The following is a 20,946-nucleotide window of genomic DNA, read 5'->3' as shown; positions in this document are numbered from 1 at the left end:
AGTCTCACTTTTTTGCCCTCGGTAGAGCGCGGTGGTGTCATAGCTCACAGCAACCTCAAATTCTTGGGCTCAAGCTCTTCTCTTGCCTCAGCCTCCCCAGTAGCTGAGACTACAGGTGCCCACCACAATGCCTAGCTATTTTTTTTTTTTTTGAGACAGTCTCACTATGTAGCCCTCAGTAGAGTACCGTGGCGTCACAGCTCGCAGCAACCTCAAACTCTTGGGCTTAAGAGATTCTCTTGCCTCAGCCTCCCAAGTAGCTGGGACTATAGGTGCCCACCACAACGCCTGGCTATTTTTAGAGATGGGGTCTCGCACTTGCTCAGGCTGGTCTTGAACCTGTAAACTCAGGCAATCCACCCACCTCAGCCTCCCAGATCGTTAGGATTACCACCACACCCAGCCCCAGTTCTTTACCTATTAACAACATTTAATCCTCACAAAACCCAATGAGAAAGGTACTACTATGATCTAGATTTTACAGATGAGGAACATGAGACACAGGGAAATTAAACAACTCACCCCAGATTACAGAGGTAAGAAATGAAAGAGTTAGGATCAACCCAGATAGTCTGCCTCCAAATACATGCTCTTTTACTACTGCACTACACTACCTCTCCATAGTTTTTCAAACAAATATCAGTAACTTAAAATTACTATAACAAAACCCCAGTCAACCATAATCCTTCAGGACTTAATTCTCATAAATGACAGCATTCTCTGAATAGCTGGGGGTTTAACCCTTTTGTCAGAGGCAAAATCTGAAACTGCACTGTCCACATTATCGCCAATGGCACACATGGCTGTTGATAACTTGAAGTGTGGTTAATACAAACTGAGATGTATTGTATTGTAAATTATGTTCTGGAATTTGAGAGACTTAGTATGAAAAAAGAAATGGAAAATACTTCACTGATAATCTTTTAATATTAACTATTAAATAATAACTTGGGTATAATGGGTTAAATAAAATACATTAAAATTAATTTTACCTGTATCTTTTTACATTTACGTGGCTCACATCTTAATCCCAGCACTCTGGGAGGCCAAGGCAGGCAGATTCCTTGAGCATAGGACTTTGAAACCAGACTGAACAAGAGTGAGACTCCGCACTTGTAGTACCAGCTACTGAGAAGGCTGAAGCAGGAAGACTGCTTGAACCCAAGAATTTGAGGTTGCTGTGAACTAGGCTGAGCCCATGGCATCTTAGCCTAGGCAACAGAGTGAAATTCTGTCTCAAAAAAAAAAAAAAAAAAAAAAAAGGGCGGCGCCTGTGGCTCAGTGAGCAGGGTGCCGGCCCCATATGGCGAGGGTGGCGGGTTCAAACCCAGCCCCGGCCAAACTGCAACAAAAAAATAGCTGGGCATTGTGGCGGGCGCCTGTAGTCCCAGCTGCTTGGGAGGCTGAGGCAAGAGAATCCCGTAAGCCCAGGAGTTGGAGGTTGCTGTGAGCTGTGTGACGCCATGGCACTCTACCGAGGGCAATAAAATAAAACTCTGTCTCTGCAAAAAAAAAAAAAAATTTGGGCGGCACCTGTGGCTCAGTGGGTAGGGCACTGGCCCCAAATACCGAAGGTGGCAGGTTCAAACCTGGCCATGGCCAAACTGCAACAAAAAAATAGCTGGGTGTTGTGGCAGGCACCTGTAGTCCTAGCTACTCGAGAAGCGGAGGCAAGAGAATCGCCTAAGCCCAGGAGTTGGAGGTTGCTGTGAGCTGTGTGACGCCACAGCACCCTACCAAGGGTGATAAAGTGAGACTCTGTCTCTACAAAAAAAAAAAAAAAAATTGCATTGTGGTTAAAGTTATGTTTCTATTGCACACAGATCCTCTAAAATGTATCCAGCATCTGTCTACATCACTGATACTTTTTACTCTTTTCTTGATGACTCAGTCACTATGAGGAACTTTAACTACCACTCTGTGTGCAATCTGTAACCTGTAATTTTGATATCTTTGGTGCCGACTGAGGTCAGGCTGCCAACCCTCAGATGGTAGCTTCAACTGGTACTGGAAACTGTATGCTTGTATGATTTCCAGCCTTCCACCACACTCTCCAGCCAGTCTGTCTGCCTCCTATATCCCCCCAGCAACCTCAGACGAAGCTTCTAATGATTCAGAAGCAGGATAAATTAGAATTATGTGACACGCATAAGAATAAAGATGTTAGAGCTTTAGAGGACCTCCTACAAGTTGACTTTGACTTCAATTTCCAGGTTCTCTGACAACTATTTTGATTGCTCAGAGATTCTTCCATGCCTCAACTATTATAAGGAACCTCTCTCAATTCCAGACAACTAAGTACTAACTTAAAACATACCACGCTGATTCAGACCTCAAAGTTGTGCACAAGTTAACCCTTTCTACCTACAAGCCCTTCCTCATCACCTCCATGCCCTCTTTCTCCATCTTTCCAAACCCCACTCAAGGCCAGGGGCAGTGGCTCACACCTGTAATCCTAGTACTCTGAGAGGCTGAGGCAGATGGACTGCCTGAGCTCAGGAGTTTGAGACCAGCCCTGAGCAAGGGCAAGACCCCATCTCTACTAAAAACAGAAAAACTAGCCGAGCATTGTGATGGGAGTCCCAAGCTACTTGGGAGGATGAGGCCAAAGGATCTCTTTAGCCCAAGAGTTTGAGGTTGCTGTGAGCTATGATGCCACAGCACTCTAGCCAGGGAGATACTGTGAGACTGAGTCTCAAAAACAAAACAAAAACCATTCAATTGTTACCTTCTCTGTGAAGCTTCCCCTATATCCGAGATTCAGAAGACCCTCCTTGCTCCTGTGATCTACTGTATCTTGTCCTTCCCCTGCCACTATTGTTTGGAATGGCTTTCTTTCTTTTTTTGCAGTTTTTGGTCAGAGCTGGGCTTGAACACACCACCTCTGGCATATGGGTCCAGTGCCCTACTCCTTTGAGCCACAGGTGCCACCGGAGTGGCTTTTTTTTTTTTTAAACATAATTGTTCCTGACACTGAGCTCACTGAAAGTAGAGACAGACCCAGCATGTAACTGATGCATCCTAAATGCTTATTGAGGCCATTCAGTAAATATATACTTATTAAATGCCTACTGGAGGCATGCAATGCCCCAAGCACTGAGGATGCTGCAGTTGAAAAAGAAAACAAAACCTTGCTTCATGAAGCTTCCACAAATAAGTGCCAAGTGGACATTAGTACTACAAAGAGCAATAAAGCACAGGAAGAGGAGGTCATTTCATACAAGGTAACCTGGAAGGTACATCTAGGTAGAGAGCTAAAAAACAGAGTGAGTTTTCCAGTTCACTGATAAAGTAATTCTTATTCTTGTTCTGAGCTGGGTCTAGATAATATAAAGTACTAGACAGAAAATGTATGCTATAATTTCTAAAAACAATCAACAAAAACAAAACCAACCCATGTAATTCCAGCATTTTTGGAGGCTAAGGCATGAAGAATGCTTAAGGCCAGGAGTTCATAACCAGCCTGGGCAACATAAAAAGACCTTGTCTCAACACAAAACATTTAAAAGAAGCCAGGCATGGTGGCACCTATGTGTGTCCCAGCTATTTGGGAGGCTGAGGCAGAAGGATTGCTTGAGCCCAGAAGTTCAAGGTTAAAGTGATCTATGATCAAGCCACCATACTCCAGTTTGGGCAAGAGAGCGAGACCCTGTCTCTTTAAGCAAACCATTCCCTTTCTGTCCTATCAGTTTGACAGATTTTGCGATTACTACCTAACTTCTTTCAGCCTGAAGAACATAAGCATGCTGCCTCAGTTTAACAAAGCACACCTACAATCCTATACTAACGATACCCTGTCTGCTATGAGGCTTCTGATTGCTGGAGAAAAGAGGAAATGTTTACAGAATATTTACCATGTATATATATATATTTTTTTTTTTGGGTAGCAAATGATCCTTTATTAAAACATTTTCCTTTGTACTTTTTAACTCGCTGGGCATTCCACAGCACCACTATTGATGTCATCTATGATGTAATGAGGGTGGCGGCCATCAACATTGCAGCCCACAGACTGGGCCGTCCCCAGGATCTCTTTAATGGTGCCAGAGAGTTCTCTGGCTAAAGATCGGTGCCGCATCTGTCTGGCAATGTTGACAATCTCATCGAAAGTGATATTTCCGTTGTGTTTCATGTTTTTCTGTTTCTTTCTGTCTCTCGGTGGTTCCTTGAGGGCTTTGATGATGAGGGCAGAGGCAGAAGGTACCACTTCCATCTGGGCCTGTCCGTTCTGGATAGTCAGTTTCACTGTAATCCTCAGACCCTTCCACTCACCAGTTGCCTTGGCGATGTCATCACCAACCTTTTTTGGAGACAAACCCAGGGGGCCGATCTTGGGGGTCAGGGCAGATGTGGCACCCACTTCGCCACCGGTGCACCTCAGGTACACCCTCTCCCTCTGGAGGCATGGGCAGCTCGAAGCTGCACACGGGGCCTGAGTCTATTTACCATGTATATTAACGGACAGTGCTCTAAACACTTGACAGTCCTCACAACCTTATGAAATATGCTGCTATTAAGTCCATTCTAATGAAAAGGAAAATAAGGCACAAAGAAGTTAAACAATTTTTCCAATGTCACAGAGCTAGTAAGTGACCAGACAATCTTGGCGCCATGATCTGTGCTGATAACCACTATGTTATACAGTTTCACATTTACATTTCTCATCACAAAATACTCTTTGGTTCCTAATATTGTTATTTTTTCCTCTAATCCTAAAGGTGTCAAATTTTACTTCATCGTTCTTTATATTTTGACCAGAATGTCATTAGATAGAAATATAAATAAGCAATTGGGTAAAAAGCAGAATGCAAACTATCCCCAAAAAAACATACATATAAACTCTCCAGTTGCTTGGAGCACAAAGATGGAGGAGGCCCAGTCCAGTCACCACCCTGGGAAGCTTGGTCCAGTGGGCTCAGGGAGAGGAAGATCAGGCAAATTGGCAAGTACAACGGATGATGTGTGTGATATGCTGCAGATGCCAAAAACACAACACTAAGTACCATCAAACATAGCAAAATATTTTTTTTACTTGATATGTTTAAGATTTAAGAGTAACATCTTTCCGGATAAAGCAGGCATCCCAAGGTCAACACAGCCTCCACTGACCCAAAAAAAGCTTCATTATTTTCCTCACAGCACTCTAAACCTACTCTTTCTCAAGCAGTATCCTCTATTTTAGTTAAAGACAAGCCCAGCCACTGAAACAATAAATCTGTTCAACTCCAGCACAGCTGGGCAGTCCTACCTTCCTTCCTACCAACTGACCTACCTTCTCTCTCTCGCTCTCTCGTGCATACACATGTGTACATAGACTCCATCAGTTCTATTTTACCATCTATCAACTGGATCTTTCTCTTCTCCTCCTTCAGGTCCTCAAAGCAGGCCTACACCAACTAGCCTCTTACTGCTCTTCCTATTTTCTTTTAATCTCCCTTACCACCTATCCCTCACTGGCTCCAGAGTTATCTATCATAAATCTGACCCTATTGCTCCATATTTTAAAAAACATTTGGTTTCTGATCACCCACAGGATCAAGTTCAAACCCCGTTACAGCTCACACATACACAACTCTTCATGATGGGGTCCAATACTATTTTCTAAATCACACCTTCTTTCATTCAACAAATACTAAGCACTAACTACGTGCTACTCATTGAGCAAGGTGGCAGTGTAATAATGACTAATGAATAGAGAAAGCTTCCATTCTTGTGAAACTTACAAAGGATAAGAGGGATGGGATAAGAATTAGAAATTAAACAGTCGGGGGTAGTGCCTGTGGCTCAGTGAGTAGGGCACCAGCACCATATACCAAAGATGGCAGGTTCAAATCCGGCCACGGCCAAACTGCAACAAAAAAATAGCCAGGTATGGGCGGCGCCTGTGGCTCAGTGAGTAGGGCGCTGGCCCCATATACCGAGGGTAGCAGGTTCAAACCCGGCCCCAGCCAAACTGCAACAACCACAAAAAAATAGCCGGGTGTTGTGGAGGGAATCTGTAATCCCAGCTACTCGGGAGGCTAAGGTAAGAGAATCACCTAAGCCCAAGAGCTGGAGGTTGCTGTGAGCTGTGATGCCACAGCACTCTACCGAGGGCAACAAAGTGAGACTCTGTCTCAAAAAAATAGCCAGGCGTTGTGCAGGGAGCCTATAGTCCCAGTCACTTGGGAGGCTGAGGCAAGAGAATCACCTAAGCCCAAGAGCTGGAAGTTGCTGTGAGCTGTGCCACGGCACTCTACCGAGGGCGACAAAGTGAAACTCCATCTCTAAAAAAAGGAAATTAACCAGACGTATAAACAAATGCTTAAGAGAAAGATCCAGTTGATATTTTAAGTTCCTATCTTGCTAAAAATCTTAAGTAACTATTAACACACAGTACTCTAGGAGGCCAAGATGAGTGGATCACTTGCATTCACAAGTTCGAGACCAGCCTGAGCAAGAGTGAGACCTTGTCTCTAAAAAAATAGCCAGGCATTGTGGCAGGCACCTGTAGACTCAGCTACTTGGGAGGCTGAGGCAAGAGGACTGCTTGAGCCCAAGAGTTTGAGGTTGCTATGAGCTATGACACCATAGCACTCTACACAGGCAACAGAGTGAGACACTGTCTCAAAAAAAAAAAGAAAAGACTGAAGCTAGGATAAGTACTGCAAAGATACAACGAGTAAAATATTCTGAAATTAGATAGTGGCAATGGTTGCTCAACTTCTGTATACACTAAAAAAACACTGAAATATATACATTAAGAGGTTAATTTTGTGATATATGAATTACAAATCCCTCAAAAAAGATACAGCAGGCTAAGCATCTCTAATGGTATATTTTGGTCAAGACAGAGATGGTAAAAGCTTTCCAGAGGAAAGCTTTATAAATATTTATTACAAATAACAAGCATTTACTATATGCCAGTACATTTACCGCATGCATCTTTCACTGTAATATTCCATCTGATCATCCCACCAACCTTATAAAGAAAGTTACAAAAAAAAAAAAAAAAAAAAAAAAAAAAGAAAGTTACTAGGGCGGCGCCTGTAGCTCAGTGAGTAGGGAGTCGGCCCCATATACCAAGGGTGGTGGGTTCAAATCCAGCCCCCACCAAACTGCAACAACAACAACAACAAAAAAAAGCCGGGTGTTGTGGCGGGCGCCTGTATTCCCAGCTACTCGGGAGGCTGAGGCAAGAGAATCGCCTTAAGCCCAGGAGTTGGAGGTTGCTGTGAGTTGTGACACCACGGCACTCTGCCGAGGGTGATAAAGTGAGACTCTGTCTCAAAAAAAAAAAAAAGAAAGTAAGTTACTAGTATTATTATTATTATATTCCTACTATAATAATATTATACTAGTATTATATTATTACTCCTTTAGAGAAAAGGAAGCGAAAGGTCAAGTAACATTAACTAAGGTCAGAGAGCCAAAAATGGTGATGCCAGGATCCACACTCTAATCTGCTACAGTAAAGTCATCTAGGCAATGCCTGTTACTCAGAACTACTTAAGGATGGAATAAATAGGCCACTGTGCCTCATTTCTGATAAGAGATCTCCTTCCATCTCCTTTGTCTTTATAATAGCCTATAAGGTCCTATGAGGTTAATCCTACACCATCCCTCTACCCTACCCCCGTTCTAATTTCATCTTCTCTAATCTTACCCCTCATTTCTGCTCCAGCCACACAGGTCTTCTTTTGTTTTCCCAGCACACTGGATACCCTCCTGCCACAGGGCCTTTGCATGGGCTTGCATTATGATAACAATAATCACCACATATGGTGGCATAAATCATGATTCTGTCAAAACTGTAGTTAACATTTTCACTAAACACACCAACAATGCCACTAACAAGATCCTGTACTGGACTGTACACTAATATTTCAATGCCATTTATTAATTTAAATGAAAACGACTTCATTTTTCCAGTCTTTTATTGTTCTAGATGAAGTCACCAAAGACTTGTATTTCACAAAAGCCAGTAATAGCTTTTACTTACCAATCAGTATGAACAACAGTCATACAGCTATCTTTGTAGTGAAATAAAGCAAAGTAATCAAGCCAAGAAAGCGTCACAATAGAACTTGATTACCACCCTTTCTCCATTTAGCCCTAGAACCATACTTTGTGAAATAACTATGACAACAGTACTTTTAAGGCACCAAAATCCCACCATACTTTTGCTAAGAAATTATTCTCCATCTGTGCAAATAGACACACAAATGCATGCTGACAACAGTTATATAACTTCAATACAATAAGTCAGTGATATTTTAAGTTCCTATCTTGCTAAAAATCTTAAGTAACTATTAAGCATATACACTGGCATAGAATGTTCAAAGTAGTACAGAGAGAAAGGAATGAAGAAGATACATTTAACACCTTTACATTTAAAACCAAGTTGTTCCCAAACTCAAGGTGGAAAAAACTATCACTATTTATCAAAAAGATTTATGTTCAGGCTCGGTGCCTGTGGCTCAAGCGGCTAAGGCACCAGCCACATACACCTGAGCTGGTGGGATCGAGTCCAGCCTGGGTCCGCCAAACAACGACAGCTGCAACCAAAAAATAGCTGGGCATTGTGGCGGGCGCCTGTAGTCCCAGCTACTTGGGAGGCAGAGGCAGGAGAATCGCTTGAATACAGGAGTTGGAGGTTGCTGTGAGCTGTGATGCCACAGCACTCTATCCAGGGGACAGCTTGAGGCTCTGTCTCAAAAAAAAAAAAAAAAAATTTATGTTCACCCTGGGATTCTTTTAGATATTAAGGTCCACTTGAGACAAGCTTAGAAAGGGAAACATTTTTAGTCAAATCTAATTTACTAGCATTTCTAGCAAAATGCCTTGACTACAGAAAACTCCACTAAGTGACTGACTGGCATGAAGGCTGGGAGAAAGGCTTTTGAGTCCATTTGTTTTACCACTTACTACTTGGGAGACCTTGGTCAAGTTTCTTTAAACCTCATCTCCATAAAATGAGACAAAGCCTATGATCAGTGCCTTAGCAATAACAAATACCATTTGTTGAGTGCTCACTATTACCAGATTGAATTGTAGGACGTTAAATAGCTGCAAAACCTTATTGACGTATTGTAGCCTTTAGCCGAGTTATCCATCTAGACCATTTTAATTTTTTTCCCATTTGGACTATTTTTAAGTTCGACAAAATAATAACAGCTTTTATATCCACATCTTTGTATCATCAAGGTTTTGCTTTTCCTTTTAATTTTGGGTAGTTCCAAAACACTACAGGAAACCTTAAGTGGCATTACTATATATTTAATTTTTCTTTTAAAGAAATAAGTTTTTAAAAAAATCTTATTCCATAGGAATAAATTCTAATGTTCAAAGGTATAGCAGTTACAACAATGCATTGTGTATTTCAAAATAGCTGGAAGAGAGGTTTTAAAATATTCCTAACATGTAAAAATGTTAAATGCTGGAGGTGATGGTTATCCTCAATACCCCTCTATGAACGTAACAAAATATCGCACATACCCCATAAATATGTACAAATATGTAACAATTAAAAATTGTAAAAAATCTTGCCCAGTTTTTGGTGTTTTATTTACTGAATTTGGCCGTAAATTCAAGCTTATCAAGTAATTTAATTATTAACAGTACTAGCAAACATTTACTGAGCTCTTATTATCTACCCTATCATACAAAGATACTTGGGCAATGAAAGAGTTTAATTAAAAAGCTGCCAAAACAAGTGTCAAGTTGCCTCAACCTTTGATATATGAGTACTACAGGCCTTCATGAAAGTATCTGCTATAAATTACCAGACCAACTACAACACTTGAAAATCATCACATCCAACCCCTTTTACAAATGAAAAACTGAGACCCAGGGCGGTGCCTGTGGCTCAGTCGGTAAGGCGCCGGCCCCATATACCGAGCATGCCGGCCCCGGCCAAACTGCAACCAAAAAATAGCCGGGCGTTGTGGTGGGCGCCTGTAGTCCCAGCTACTCGGGAGGCTGAGGCAAGAGAATCGCTTAAGCCCAGGAGTTGGAGGTTGCTGTGAGCTGTGTGAGGCCATGGCACTCTACCTAGGGCCATAAAGTGAGACTCTGTCTCTACCCAAAAAAATAAATAAATAAATAAATAAATAAAAACTGAGACCCAAAGTAATTAATTCCAAAGGTCACAGAGTTACTAACAGGTCCCTATTTCAGTTCAATGTTTTGTCAATTAACTGACACCTGATGGTTAAAAAAGAAAGAAAGTACCTCAAAATGTTTCTACATAGTGGTAAGAAAAGGAATACCTAAAAATAAGTGAATATTTGTTTAATGAAAGCTAAATAATAAGCAAAAAATATAACTCATACACTGCAATGAATATGCTGAAAGAGTTCCTAGGATAGAAATGAACAGAATCAGCTCCTCACACCTCATAGTACCTAATGGAGGTGTCACACTGCTAACACCAAAACACTACCACCAGAGTGCCTTCCTGATGAATAAAACATACTTCATAGCTACAGAGTACTTGACTCAAGCAGCACTTGTTGACATTCTTCTGCAAGAGAAAAAAATGTATCCTTAGCCCTATTCCCCACACTTGTGAATGTCTCATCTATGTACAGAGTTTTACTAGCTAAAGCTGGGAGCAGTGGCGCACACCTGTAATACCAGCACTTGGGAGGCTGTGGCAGATAGATTGCCAAAGCTTACAAATTTGAGACCAGCCTGAGTGAGAGTGAGACCCTGTCTCTAAAAAAAAAATAGCCGGGCGTTGTGGCGGGCGCCTGTAGTCCCAGCTGCTTGGGAGGCTGAGGCAAGAGAATCACTTAAGCCCAAAGAGTTTGAGGTTGCTGTGAGCCATGATGCCATAGCACTCTACCGAGGGTGACATAGGAAAACTCAGTCTCAAAAAAAAAAAAAGAATGATGCTTACATAGTAAGTGCTAGAAGACCGCCCCCCCCAAAAAAAAACAAGGATGCTGAATCAAGGTGGTTTTCACCCTTTTTATATTCTGAATTAGGCTTTCCATTTTAATTAAAATTCTTATTTCTATCGAAGTTGTATGGGCATGGCCTAAATACTTTCAGGCCCAGATCTTAGGGACTGAATAACCAAAGAGTATTCTTTAAATGGTCCCCTTTTTTGTGGGAAAATATTTTTTTAAAAATCAACCATCAACAGGGCGGCGCCTGTGGCTCAGTAGGTAGGGCGCCGGCCCCATATGCCGAGGGTGACGGGTTCGAACCCGGCCCCGGCCAAACTGCAACCAAAAAGTGGCCGGGCCTTGTGGCGGGCGCCTGTGGTCCCAGCTGCTCGGGAGGCTGAGGCAAGAGAATCGCTTAGGCCCAGGAGTTGGAGATTGCTGTGAGCTGTGTGAGGCCACGGCACTCTACCAAGGGCCATAAAGTGAGACTCTGTCTCTACAAAAAAAAAAAAAAAAAAAAAAAATCAATCATCAACAAAAAGATGAGTGACTAGAAATACCACAAAGCAGTATTATTTTCTTAAGGGAAAATTCCAAAATATAACTTTGTTTAAAATTAGAAAATCATGGAGCTTTGTATAAAAAGCTAATACAAGACTTCTACGATGACTTTATCTCAGATTAGAATTTGGCCAGATATTCTCATTTATTCCCAATACCTGAGAGATTGCTGTACTAAACCATGTGATCAATTAAAAGTTACCACAAAACACTACACACTAATTGCCAATTTTTCTTTTTTTTAGAGACAGCGTCTCACTTTATCACCCTCAGTAGAGACCTGTGTCATCACAGCTCACAGCAACCTCCAACTCCTGGGCTTAGGCGATTCTCTTGCCTCAGCCTCCCAAGTAGCTGGGACTACAGGTGCCCACCACAATGCCCGGTTATTTTTTTTTGTTGCAGTTTGGCCAGAGCCAGATTTGAACCCGCCACCCTCGGTATATGGGGCTGGCGCCCTGTTTGCCAATTTTTAAATAAATAAAATATACTCTACAGCTGTGTTGCCCAGAATGGCAGCCACTAATCATATGTACCTATTGAGCACTTGCAATGTGCTAGTCTGAACCTAGGTTTGCTATAAATGTGAATTTCACTGGATTCGCTCAGAATTTCAAAGATTTAGTACCAAAAAAAAGTAAATATGTGATTTTTTCCACATTACATGTTAAAATAATAATACAGTACAATCTTCATAGTTGACTACCTCCCTAGATTGACCACCTCCTTTAGTTGACCTAATTTTCCATAGACCGGACACACACACACACACACACACACACACACACACACGAACGACATGTATAAGTAAGTACAATAGGCCTAGTTCCTATGTTGACCACTTCTGAATGTTGACCAGTCCCATGGGTGACCACTTACAGACGTTTACTATATTTTAGATATACTCAGTTAAAAATATATTACTAAAATTAATACTTTTTGCTTTTTTATGTAGTTTCATGTAGAAAATTTAAAATCGTATTTGTGGCTCACATTACACTTCTATTGGACAGTGCTATGCTAAACTAAGCAAAATATAACCAATCTTCCTTTGATGATTCATCATGATGATAAACAGCAAATATACAATAAACCAAGAAAAATCTTATTTACATTTATTTTTTATTTTTATTTATTTTTTGAGACAGTCTCACTTTGTAACCCTCAGTAGAGTACCATGAAATCATAGCTCACAGCAACTGTAAACTCTTGGGCTCAAGCGATTCTACTGCCTCAGCCTCCCCAGTTGCTGGGGCAACAGATGCCTGCCACAAAGCCCAGTTATTTTTAAGAGGCAGAGTCTAGCTCTTGCTCAGGCTGGTCTCAAACCTGTGAACTCAGGCAATCCACCCACTCTGGCCTCCCAGAGTGCTAGGATTACAGAAGTTAAGACACGCAGCCAGCCTCTTATTTACATTTTAGATGCCTTTATTTAGATCTTTATTTACATTTAAGATCCTATCAAGTAAGAATAGCATGTTCTTAAAATTTCTATTAAATTTTACATCCAATTTCAACTGTGTTAATAAAGGACTCAATCCCACAAATAGTAGTTTTAGGGATCAAGAAGGAAATAGGAAAGTAAAAAGTCACAAAAGAGGGACTAAGAATATCATGTTTCCAAAAGCCATTTTAAAACAAAAGTAGTGTGTTTTAAATAGTTAACAGACTTGTTTCTTAAAAACAGTATTTCATTGTTTTGAGTAATTTAAAGATTTGGGAATTTTCTGAGTAATTTCTCAACTGCCAGCTAAACACACTTCTTGAAAAGGACACCTGTTAAGGTAGAGACTCCAAACTCTAATAACATGTAATAACGTGGAATGGAGGTAAAATGTCTGAGTGAACCATATGTAAATTTTAATCCAAGGATTGTTGGCAAGGTATTTATAATTAAACATACAATGATGAAACCAGTCAAAATCTGTACAGATATCTTTCAATGTTACTATGGTATGAATGCATTAATCATCTTTACAGGATTAAAAAAACTGCTTTCAAAATTCCTCAACGCCATAATGCCTTTCAAAATTTAGCCAGTGAGAATGAAGGAAGGAATGTTTTCAAATGTTTTATCTTACAGAGGTTAAAATCAGAAATTGAAAATTCAAAGGCACGTTAACAATAATGAATGTTTGCATGGCATTCTATTTGACACACTCTTTTGGACACATCATTTGATCCTCAGGAAAGCCAGATACTGGTATGTTTTTATCCCCACTTTAGAAGGTAATTCTAGGTTCAAAGACCTTGACTTGTTCAAGGTCACATAGCTAAAACGTGGCAGAACCAATATTTGATCCCAGATCTTCTGATGCCCATCCAATTCTCTTTCCATTGTGACACAATCACTTATTTAAAACCCAATGTTTGGAAACCCAACAAGCCTAAAGCTAAAGAAAGATCTAAGGATCAACTAGGTCAAACCTTAGAAGAGTCTGAAAACAAGACGTGTTGGAATCAGTTCAAAAGAGGAGAAGAGATTATGAAGAGACAGGAAATGACTTGAAAGATCAAGGGGGAAAAACCTAATCTAAATGTCCTTGGGTTCAGGATAGCAGAATAACGGCATTCAAGCAGAAAATGCAGACTCCACTGTCTCTGAGAAACGTGATTTTCAATGTAGTAATTGTAGGTTAAAAAAATAACTGTGACTTTACTACAAACGTGTTCGAGAATTTTACTTAGTGTACGAGCACTCCACACCAACGCACTCAACCGGGTACGGCCAGTCCCACAATTTTTCATAAATCATGACGTTTACCCCACAAAACCCGATTAAAAAAAAATATATATATATATATTTATGTATCAGCATTCGGCACCCACTGCCATTTAGATTATAAATCAAAGGTCGGTGGGAGGACAGCAAATCGCACGCCCAGTGTCCTTCCAGCCAAAAGCATCCTACGGGCAGGACAAAGGCACCGCTCGGACCCACGAGCCCTGGTCAACCTTCCGAACCTGGTGGGCGCGAACCGGACCCCGGTGCGCACCGGCCCGAAACCGCCTAAGATGGCTCTCGGAGCGCCGAACCCGCCCGCAACGCCGGCCCAGAGCCCCGGGCGGCGGGCTGCGGGCGCGAGGACGCACGCGAGGCGCCAGCACTGCCGGCTCCCGACACGACCCCGGGAAATTTCAGGCGCGGGTCTCCGCTGCGTCGCGGACCAGCCCCTAGCTGACCACCGCCGGACGCAGGGGAAGGGCGACGGCTCCACGTCAACCTGCGCGCTCTCACCTGCAGCCCCGCAGCCTCCGCAGCCCCATGCCCGGCCCGCGCTGACAGCGGCGCCGCCCCCACCTGCCCGCCCTGGGGGCGCCGGCCCGGCGCGCCCGCCCAGCCACTTCCTTCCCCGCCCGCCCGCTCGGCTCTCACGGGCCCGCGGGGGCGGGGAGCGCGGGAGGAAGGAGGCTTGGCCCGCGGCCCGTTGAGGAAGCCGCCGCCGCCGCCGCCCACCGCCGCCCGCCTGCACCCACCGGCATCATCGCGGCGCAGGTCCGCGGCGCCCTCGACCGCCTGACAGGACGCTCGGTGCCGCGCCGCGCCCGCCGCTCCGGCCGCCCTCACAGGCCGCGCGCCCGCCGCGGCGCTCTTCGGCCTGGCTGCGGCCAGGCGGCGGCTGCGAGCGGGCTGCGGAGCTTTCGCCGGTTCTGTCGCGGCCGCCCGCACGCTGCGTCGCTGTCCGGGAGACCCAGCCGCCACCGCCTCCGTCGAAGCCCGACCGCCTCCCGCCCGCCCGCCAGGCTCGCTCCTCTGCCCCCGCAGGCCACGCCCCCAGCGCGACGCCCTACACTTAGCCTGTCGCCCCCTCCGATTGGCTTGGCAGAGAGGGGGCGGGGAATGGGCGGGACCTCCTGCAGCCGCCCTCCCAACCTCGCTCTCGGCAGCAGCCAGGTGCGAGCGCGCCCGTGCGCGTCCGCGCTCCGGGCGGCGGGGAATGGGTGGGCCGCTACCCGCTCCCGCGCGCCGCGGCCCTATAGGATTGGGGCCACGCGGGGACCTTGAGCCCCAGCTCCCAGAGACCTTGGATGGGAGAACGGAGTCCCAAAGAGGGAAGGGAAAGCCCGGGTCACGCAGGGAGTCATGTCAGAGCGAAGACTCGAACCCAGGGCGTCTGAGGCCGGCGGGTGGGAGGTGCGCATCCTCGCAGGGACGGCGCGCGACCGCAGTCTGACCCCAGGGTCGCCGGCGCTGCGCCGCGCTGCAGGCTAGAGGCCTGGTGGGGCCGGACTCGGGGTACACCCGCAGAGCGTCCAGGTAGCCTGGCCTCGTCGCCGGGATGAACGCACCAACCGGACTGGCGCCCTCGGCCGCTGACACCTGGTTCCCCGCGCTGCGTCTTCCGCAGCTCCCCGCTGCCCTGCCGTGTCCCTTGGGCCTTGTCCCTCCCTGGCCTTCCTGCTGCACACCGGCTCTCAACACGACGAACCTCCCGCCTAGAAGGCCTGTGCCCACCTGTGCCAGCATCCTTCGAGGTTCAGCTCCAGCGTCCCAGGGCAAGGTCCAGTCCCCATCTCTAGGCTCTGTCCTTACAGCCCTGACTCCGGTGGCATATACCCCTCCAGCCTGAGTGCCTGAGTGACAGCGACCAGAGCAGGGCCTGGGACAGAACCTCAGTAAAGGCTGCCACGCAGGCAGGCACCCTTTCTGTGCCCTCCACATCGTGCCATTCGCTGGAACCCTGACAGTGATGAGACTGAGTGACTGACTTGCTCCCCTTGGCAGCACTTAAATTTACTCGAGCGTCCAGAACATGAAGGTCTGTGGGTCCCAAACATCCAAGGCCTAAACCACCGTGGGAAGTACCCAGCTCCTTGGAGAAGGCAGCAAGTGTTGGTCAGGTGGGTGGGTAGCCTGTCTGATCCCCTGAGAGGCTCCAGGGTACTGCCAAGTGGGGGCAGAAAGGGGGAGGAGAGCAGGGAGTCGCCACCAGCCCCATTCCTGAGAGCCACCCCTGTCCTTCAGAGGCCACAGGGGTTAGTGTTTGAGAGTGTGGACTTTCCAGTTAGACAGACTTGTATCAGCACTTCTGTCACGCCCTTGCTGTGTGATCTTGGACAAGCCACATCTCTCTGCCTTTCAGTGTGCTCTTCTCTGTAATGGGAGGTTGTAGGGATAAGGCTGGCCTCCTGCCTGGATGGTGGTAGGTGGGGGAAGGTCAGACATGTATGAAAAACACCTAGCACCATCCATGCAAATAGTCGCTGCTTCATTACTCTGTAAATACTATCCTGCAGTTATGTCATCATTAGTAAGGAAGCTTAGTGTACAAATGTCCCTGAGACTTTTAAACTTATTCTCACTGGGGCATAAATGGCTAATGACACTTCTTTTGGGGAGCAGGGTTTTGAGAAAAGAGGAATTTCAGTGGGTGATCCTAGGTTGGAAGTCAGACCTACTTGAGTTCTTTTTTTTTTTTTTATTAAGTCTTTTGTACATAGATCATAAATACATTTATGCCAATTTCAGTGTGTTGATTATTTGTACAAATTGGAGTGCTTACATCATACTAATCAATATAGCTTTCACCTCATTTACCCAATTATAACATTAGGACATTTGTGTTCTACACATGATCCAACTTGTACTTGCAATGTGCTCCATAGTTGTGGTCCTTCTTGAGTTCTAATTTTGTCTCTGCTCTGATTTCCTCTGGGGCTTTAGCAACGTGCACTCCTTCTCTGGGCCTCAGTTTAGGTTAGATTTTGTAATCTCCGATGTTCCCCCCCAGTTCTGACATCCTAATGTCCATGAGTCGTGCAGGAGTAGGTGCAGGCCTAGAAAGCCGGACCAACGACAGACCTTGCTAGAGCCCTGCAGAAAGGTGCCATCTGGAATAAGGTGATCAAAATGAGCCCACTGCCCCCAGAAAGGGAACCTTGTCCAGAAGGACTCCACTCTTGTCTGTAAGATCTGTGGGCATAGACAGTGACAGCTACTCTGCTGTCACACCAAGGCCTCCTGTGTCCTTTAGGGAGGCATCCCTTTGAGGCAGGCTGGTCAGTGCCCCCCATGCCAGGGGCTCTTCAGCTGGTCCTCCTCCTCCTCTCCACCCTGCCTGCTACCATCAGGCATCAGTCCCCATCACCTCACAACTTGACTAAAGGTATTTATAATTAGCTCCCCGCTTTAACCTCCACACCCAGTCATCTGCCTTCTGACTTCTCAGAGAACAGACACAATTCTGGCACACACCCTCCCTGTAAAGTCCCCTGTGTCTCCCCATCATCCAGACGAAAGTCCACAGGAGGGAGAGACAAGCTAATGCTGAGTTGTGTAAGAAGATGACCATGTTGCTCAGGAAGTGTCCTAGCATACAGAAGAGGTTTGAGTTGTGCTTACAAACAATTCGGTAAGAGGAAAAGAGAGTGAGAGAGTTAGGAACAGCTGATGCATACATGGAAAATTCTTGATAATGGTTGAGTCAGCTCGGCACCTGTGGCTCAAGCAGCTAAAGCGCCAGCCACATATACCTGAGCTGGCGGGTTCGAATCCAGCCCAGCCCGCCAAACAACAATGATGGCTGCAACCAAAAAATAAATAGCCGGGCATTATGGCGGGCACCAGTAGTCCCAGCTACTTGGGAGGCAGAGGCTGGAGAATCGCTTGAGCCCAGGAGTTGAAGGTTGTGAGCTGTGATGCCATGGCACTCTACCCAGGGTGACAGCTTGAGGCTCTATCTCAAAAAACAAACAAACAAAAAAATAGATAATGGTTGAGTCTGGGAGGTAGACATATGGGGGTGTACTTTTCTCTTTATATGTTTGAAACAGTTTATATTAAGAATGATTGGGCCTGATGTGGTGGCTCACACCTGTAATCCCAGCAGTCTAGGAAACCGAGTCAGGAAGATCCCTTGAGCTCAGGAGTTTGAGACCAGCTTGAGTATGATTGAGTCCCTGTCTCTACTAAAAATAGAAAAACTAGCCAGGTGTTGTGGCAGGCACCTGTAGTCCTAGCTACTTAGGAGGTTGAGGCAGGAGGATCGCTTGAGCCCAAGAGATTGAGGTTGCTGTTAACTAGGTTGACACATGGCACTCTAGCTTGGGTGAGAGAGTAAGTCTGTCTCAAAAAAAAAAGAGGGCGGTGCCTGTGGCTCAGTGGGTAGGTGGCTGGCCTCATATACCAAGGGTGGCGGCTTCAAACCCACCCCAGCCAGCTAAAACAGCAGCAACAAAAAATAGCCAGGCATTGTGGCAGGCGTCTGTAGTCCCAGCTACTTGGGAGGCTGAGGCAAGACATTCGCTTAAGCCCAAGAGTTGAAGGTTGCTGTGAGCTGTGATGCCACAGCACTCTACTGAGGGCAACAAAGTGAGACTCTGTCTCAAAAAAAAGAATGATAAAATACTGCCTAAAGCAAATAAGAAAGCCCTTTGGAGAAAATCAGTATATATTCATATTTGCATAAAGAAATTCTGGAAGGATCCACCAAACACTATGAAAGCAAATGACTGCAGGTGGAATGGGAACTAGGTAGATAAGAAACAAAACTCAGAGTGAGACTTTTCAACATTACTTGTGTAAAAAATAAACTTCAATTTCAGAACAGTTTACAGAAAATCATAGAGTTTGAAATACAGTGTTCCCAGATTCTCCTTCCCCCATCTAGTTCTCCCCCCATTTTTTTTATTACTTATATATTTTATTTATTTTAGGGGCAAGATCTTTCTGTGTTGCTTAAGCTGGAGTGCACTGCCTATTTACAGACACACTCTACTACATGGCTTCAGATTCCTAGGCTCAAGCAACCCTTCCACCTGAGTCTCCCAAATAGCGAGGACTATAAGCACCTGCCACAGTGCCTGGCCAGGTCTCCCTTACGTTTGCATAGCATATCTGTTATGACTCCCACCCCCAACACCTTCAGTTGCCTTTACATCTGTTACAACTAGTGAACCAGTATCAATATGTTATTATTAACTGAAGTCCATGCTTTTTTTTCAGATTTCCTTAGTTTTTACCTATTGTCCTTCACTGTAGGACACATTACATTTAGCTTCCCATCTCCTTGGGCTCCTGTTGGAGCTGTGATAGTTTGTCAGACTTTCCTTGTTTTTGTTTGTTTAGCAGGCCCGGGCCAGGTTTGAAACCCCCAGCACTGGAGCATATGACCGGCGCCCTAACCACTGAGCTACGGGAGCCCAGTCACTTTCCTTGTTTTTCATGGCTTTGAGGAGTACTGGTTGGTCAGATATTTGGTAGAATGCTTCTCAGTTGAAACGTATGTGATGTTTTCTCATGAGGAGACTAAAGTGGTAGGTTTTGAGGGAGGGAGACCGCAGTGGTGAAGCACCGTTCTCATCACATCATATCAAGGGTATGTATGATCAACACCATGTCGCTGTTAATGTTGATCTTTATCATCTGGCCACTATTACATTTCATGTTTGATATTTTAATCAGAATATATTTTATTACTAAATTAAAGTTTTTATTTAATTAATTAATTTATTTATTTATTAGAGACGGAGTCTCACTTTATTGCATCAGTAAAGTGCTGTGGCATCACAGTTCATAGCAACTTTCAACTCCTGGGCTTAGGCCATTCTCTTGCCTCAGCCTCCCAAGCAGCTGGAACTATAGGCGCCACAATGCCTGGCTATTTTTTTTTGTTGCAGTTTGGCCGGGGCCAGGCTGCAACCCGCTACCCTTGGTGTATGGGGCTGGTGCCCTACCCACTGAGCCACAGGGGCTGCCCTAAATTAATTTTTTTTTTAAAAAGGTAAGGTCTCTTATTAGTTAGCTAGGCCTGCCATAACAAAATACCACAGACTGTGTGGCTTTTTTTTTTTTTCCTGAGACAGTCTCACTATGTCATCCTCAGTAGAGTGCTGTGGCGTCACAGCTCACAGCAACCTCAAACTCTTTGGGCTTAAGCGTTCTCTCACCTCAGCTTCCCAGATAGCTGGGACTACAGGCAACTGCCACAATGCCTGGTTATTTTTTTTATTGCAGTTGTCGTTGTTTGACAGTCCTGGGCTGGGTTTGAAACCTCCAGCCCTGGCCCCCGAGGCACTGAGCTACAGGCATTGAGCCTGGGTGGCTTAAACAACAGAAACTTATTTTCTCACAGATCTGGAGGCTGGAAGTCCAAGATGAAGGTGCTGGTGGGACTGGGTTCTTCTGAAGCCTCTCTCCTTGGCTTGCTGGTGACTGCCCCCTAGCTGGCTCTTCGCCTGGTCTTTTTTTCTGTGTATACACAGATCCCTGGGGGCGCTTTCTTTCTATAGGGCACAGTCCTATTGGATTAGGGCTCAATCTTACGATGTTGTTTATTTATTTATTTATTTAAAAAAATAAACAAAAAAATTTATTTAAACAGAGTCTCACTTTGTCGCCTTTGGTAGAGTACTGTCATGTCATAGCTCACAGCAACCTCAAACTCTTGGGCTCAGGGGATTCTCTTGCCTCAGCCTCTGCAATAGCTGGGTAGTACTATAGGCACCTGCCACAATACCCAGCTTTTTTTTTTTTTTTTTGGAGATAGGGTCTTGCTCTTGCTCAGGCTGG

At 44.9% G+C, this 20,946-nt stretch overlaps 2 protein-coding genes across 3 annotated transcripts in view; both read right to left on the bottom strand.

Annotated features, from left to right (window-relative positions):
- Positions 1 to 15,192, bottom strand: part of PPP1R13B (protein phosphatase 1 regulatory subunit 13B) — a 98,760-nt gene extending 83,568 nt beyond the window's left edge. For both annotated transcript variants that reach the window (XM_053593033.1, XM_053593035.1), the window contains exon 1: positions 14,913 to 15,192. In XM_053593033.1, the coding sequence (XP_053449008.1) occupies positions 14,913 to 14,921 (9 nt within the window). In that variant the 5' untranslated portion in view covers positions 14,922 to 15,192. The remainder of the gene's footprint in view (positions 1 to 14,912) is intronic.
- On the bottom strand, positions 3,888 to 7,652 carry LOC128589255 (60S ribosomal protein L12-like). Its single transcript, XM_053596224.1, has 2 exons — positions 7,646 to 7,652; positions 3,888 to 4,419 (listed from the first exon to the last, which is right to left on the bottom strand). The coding sequence occupies exons 1-2, from the start codon at positions 7,650 to 7,652 to the stop codon at positions 3,926 to 3,928; spliced, it is 501 nt and encodes a 166-aa protein (XP_053452199.1). The 3' UTR covers positions 3,888 to 3,925.
- Positions 15,193 to 20,946: the final 5,754 nt, after the last annotated feature.

The sequence above is a fragment of the Nycticebus coucang genome, chromosome 6, assembly GCF_027406575.1.
Source record: "Nycticebus coucang isolate mNycCou1 chromosome 6, mNycCou1.pri, whole genome shotgun sequence".
Taxonomy (NCBI): domain Eukaryota; kingdom Metazoa; phylum Chordata; class Mammalia; order Primates; family Lorisidae; genus Nycticebus; species Nycticebus coucang.
Note: the sequence above shows the minus strand (reverse complement) of the source record. Positions and strands in the feature narration are given on the sequence as shown.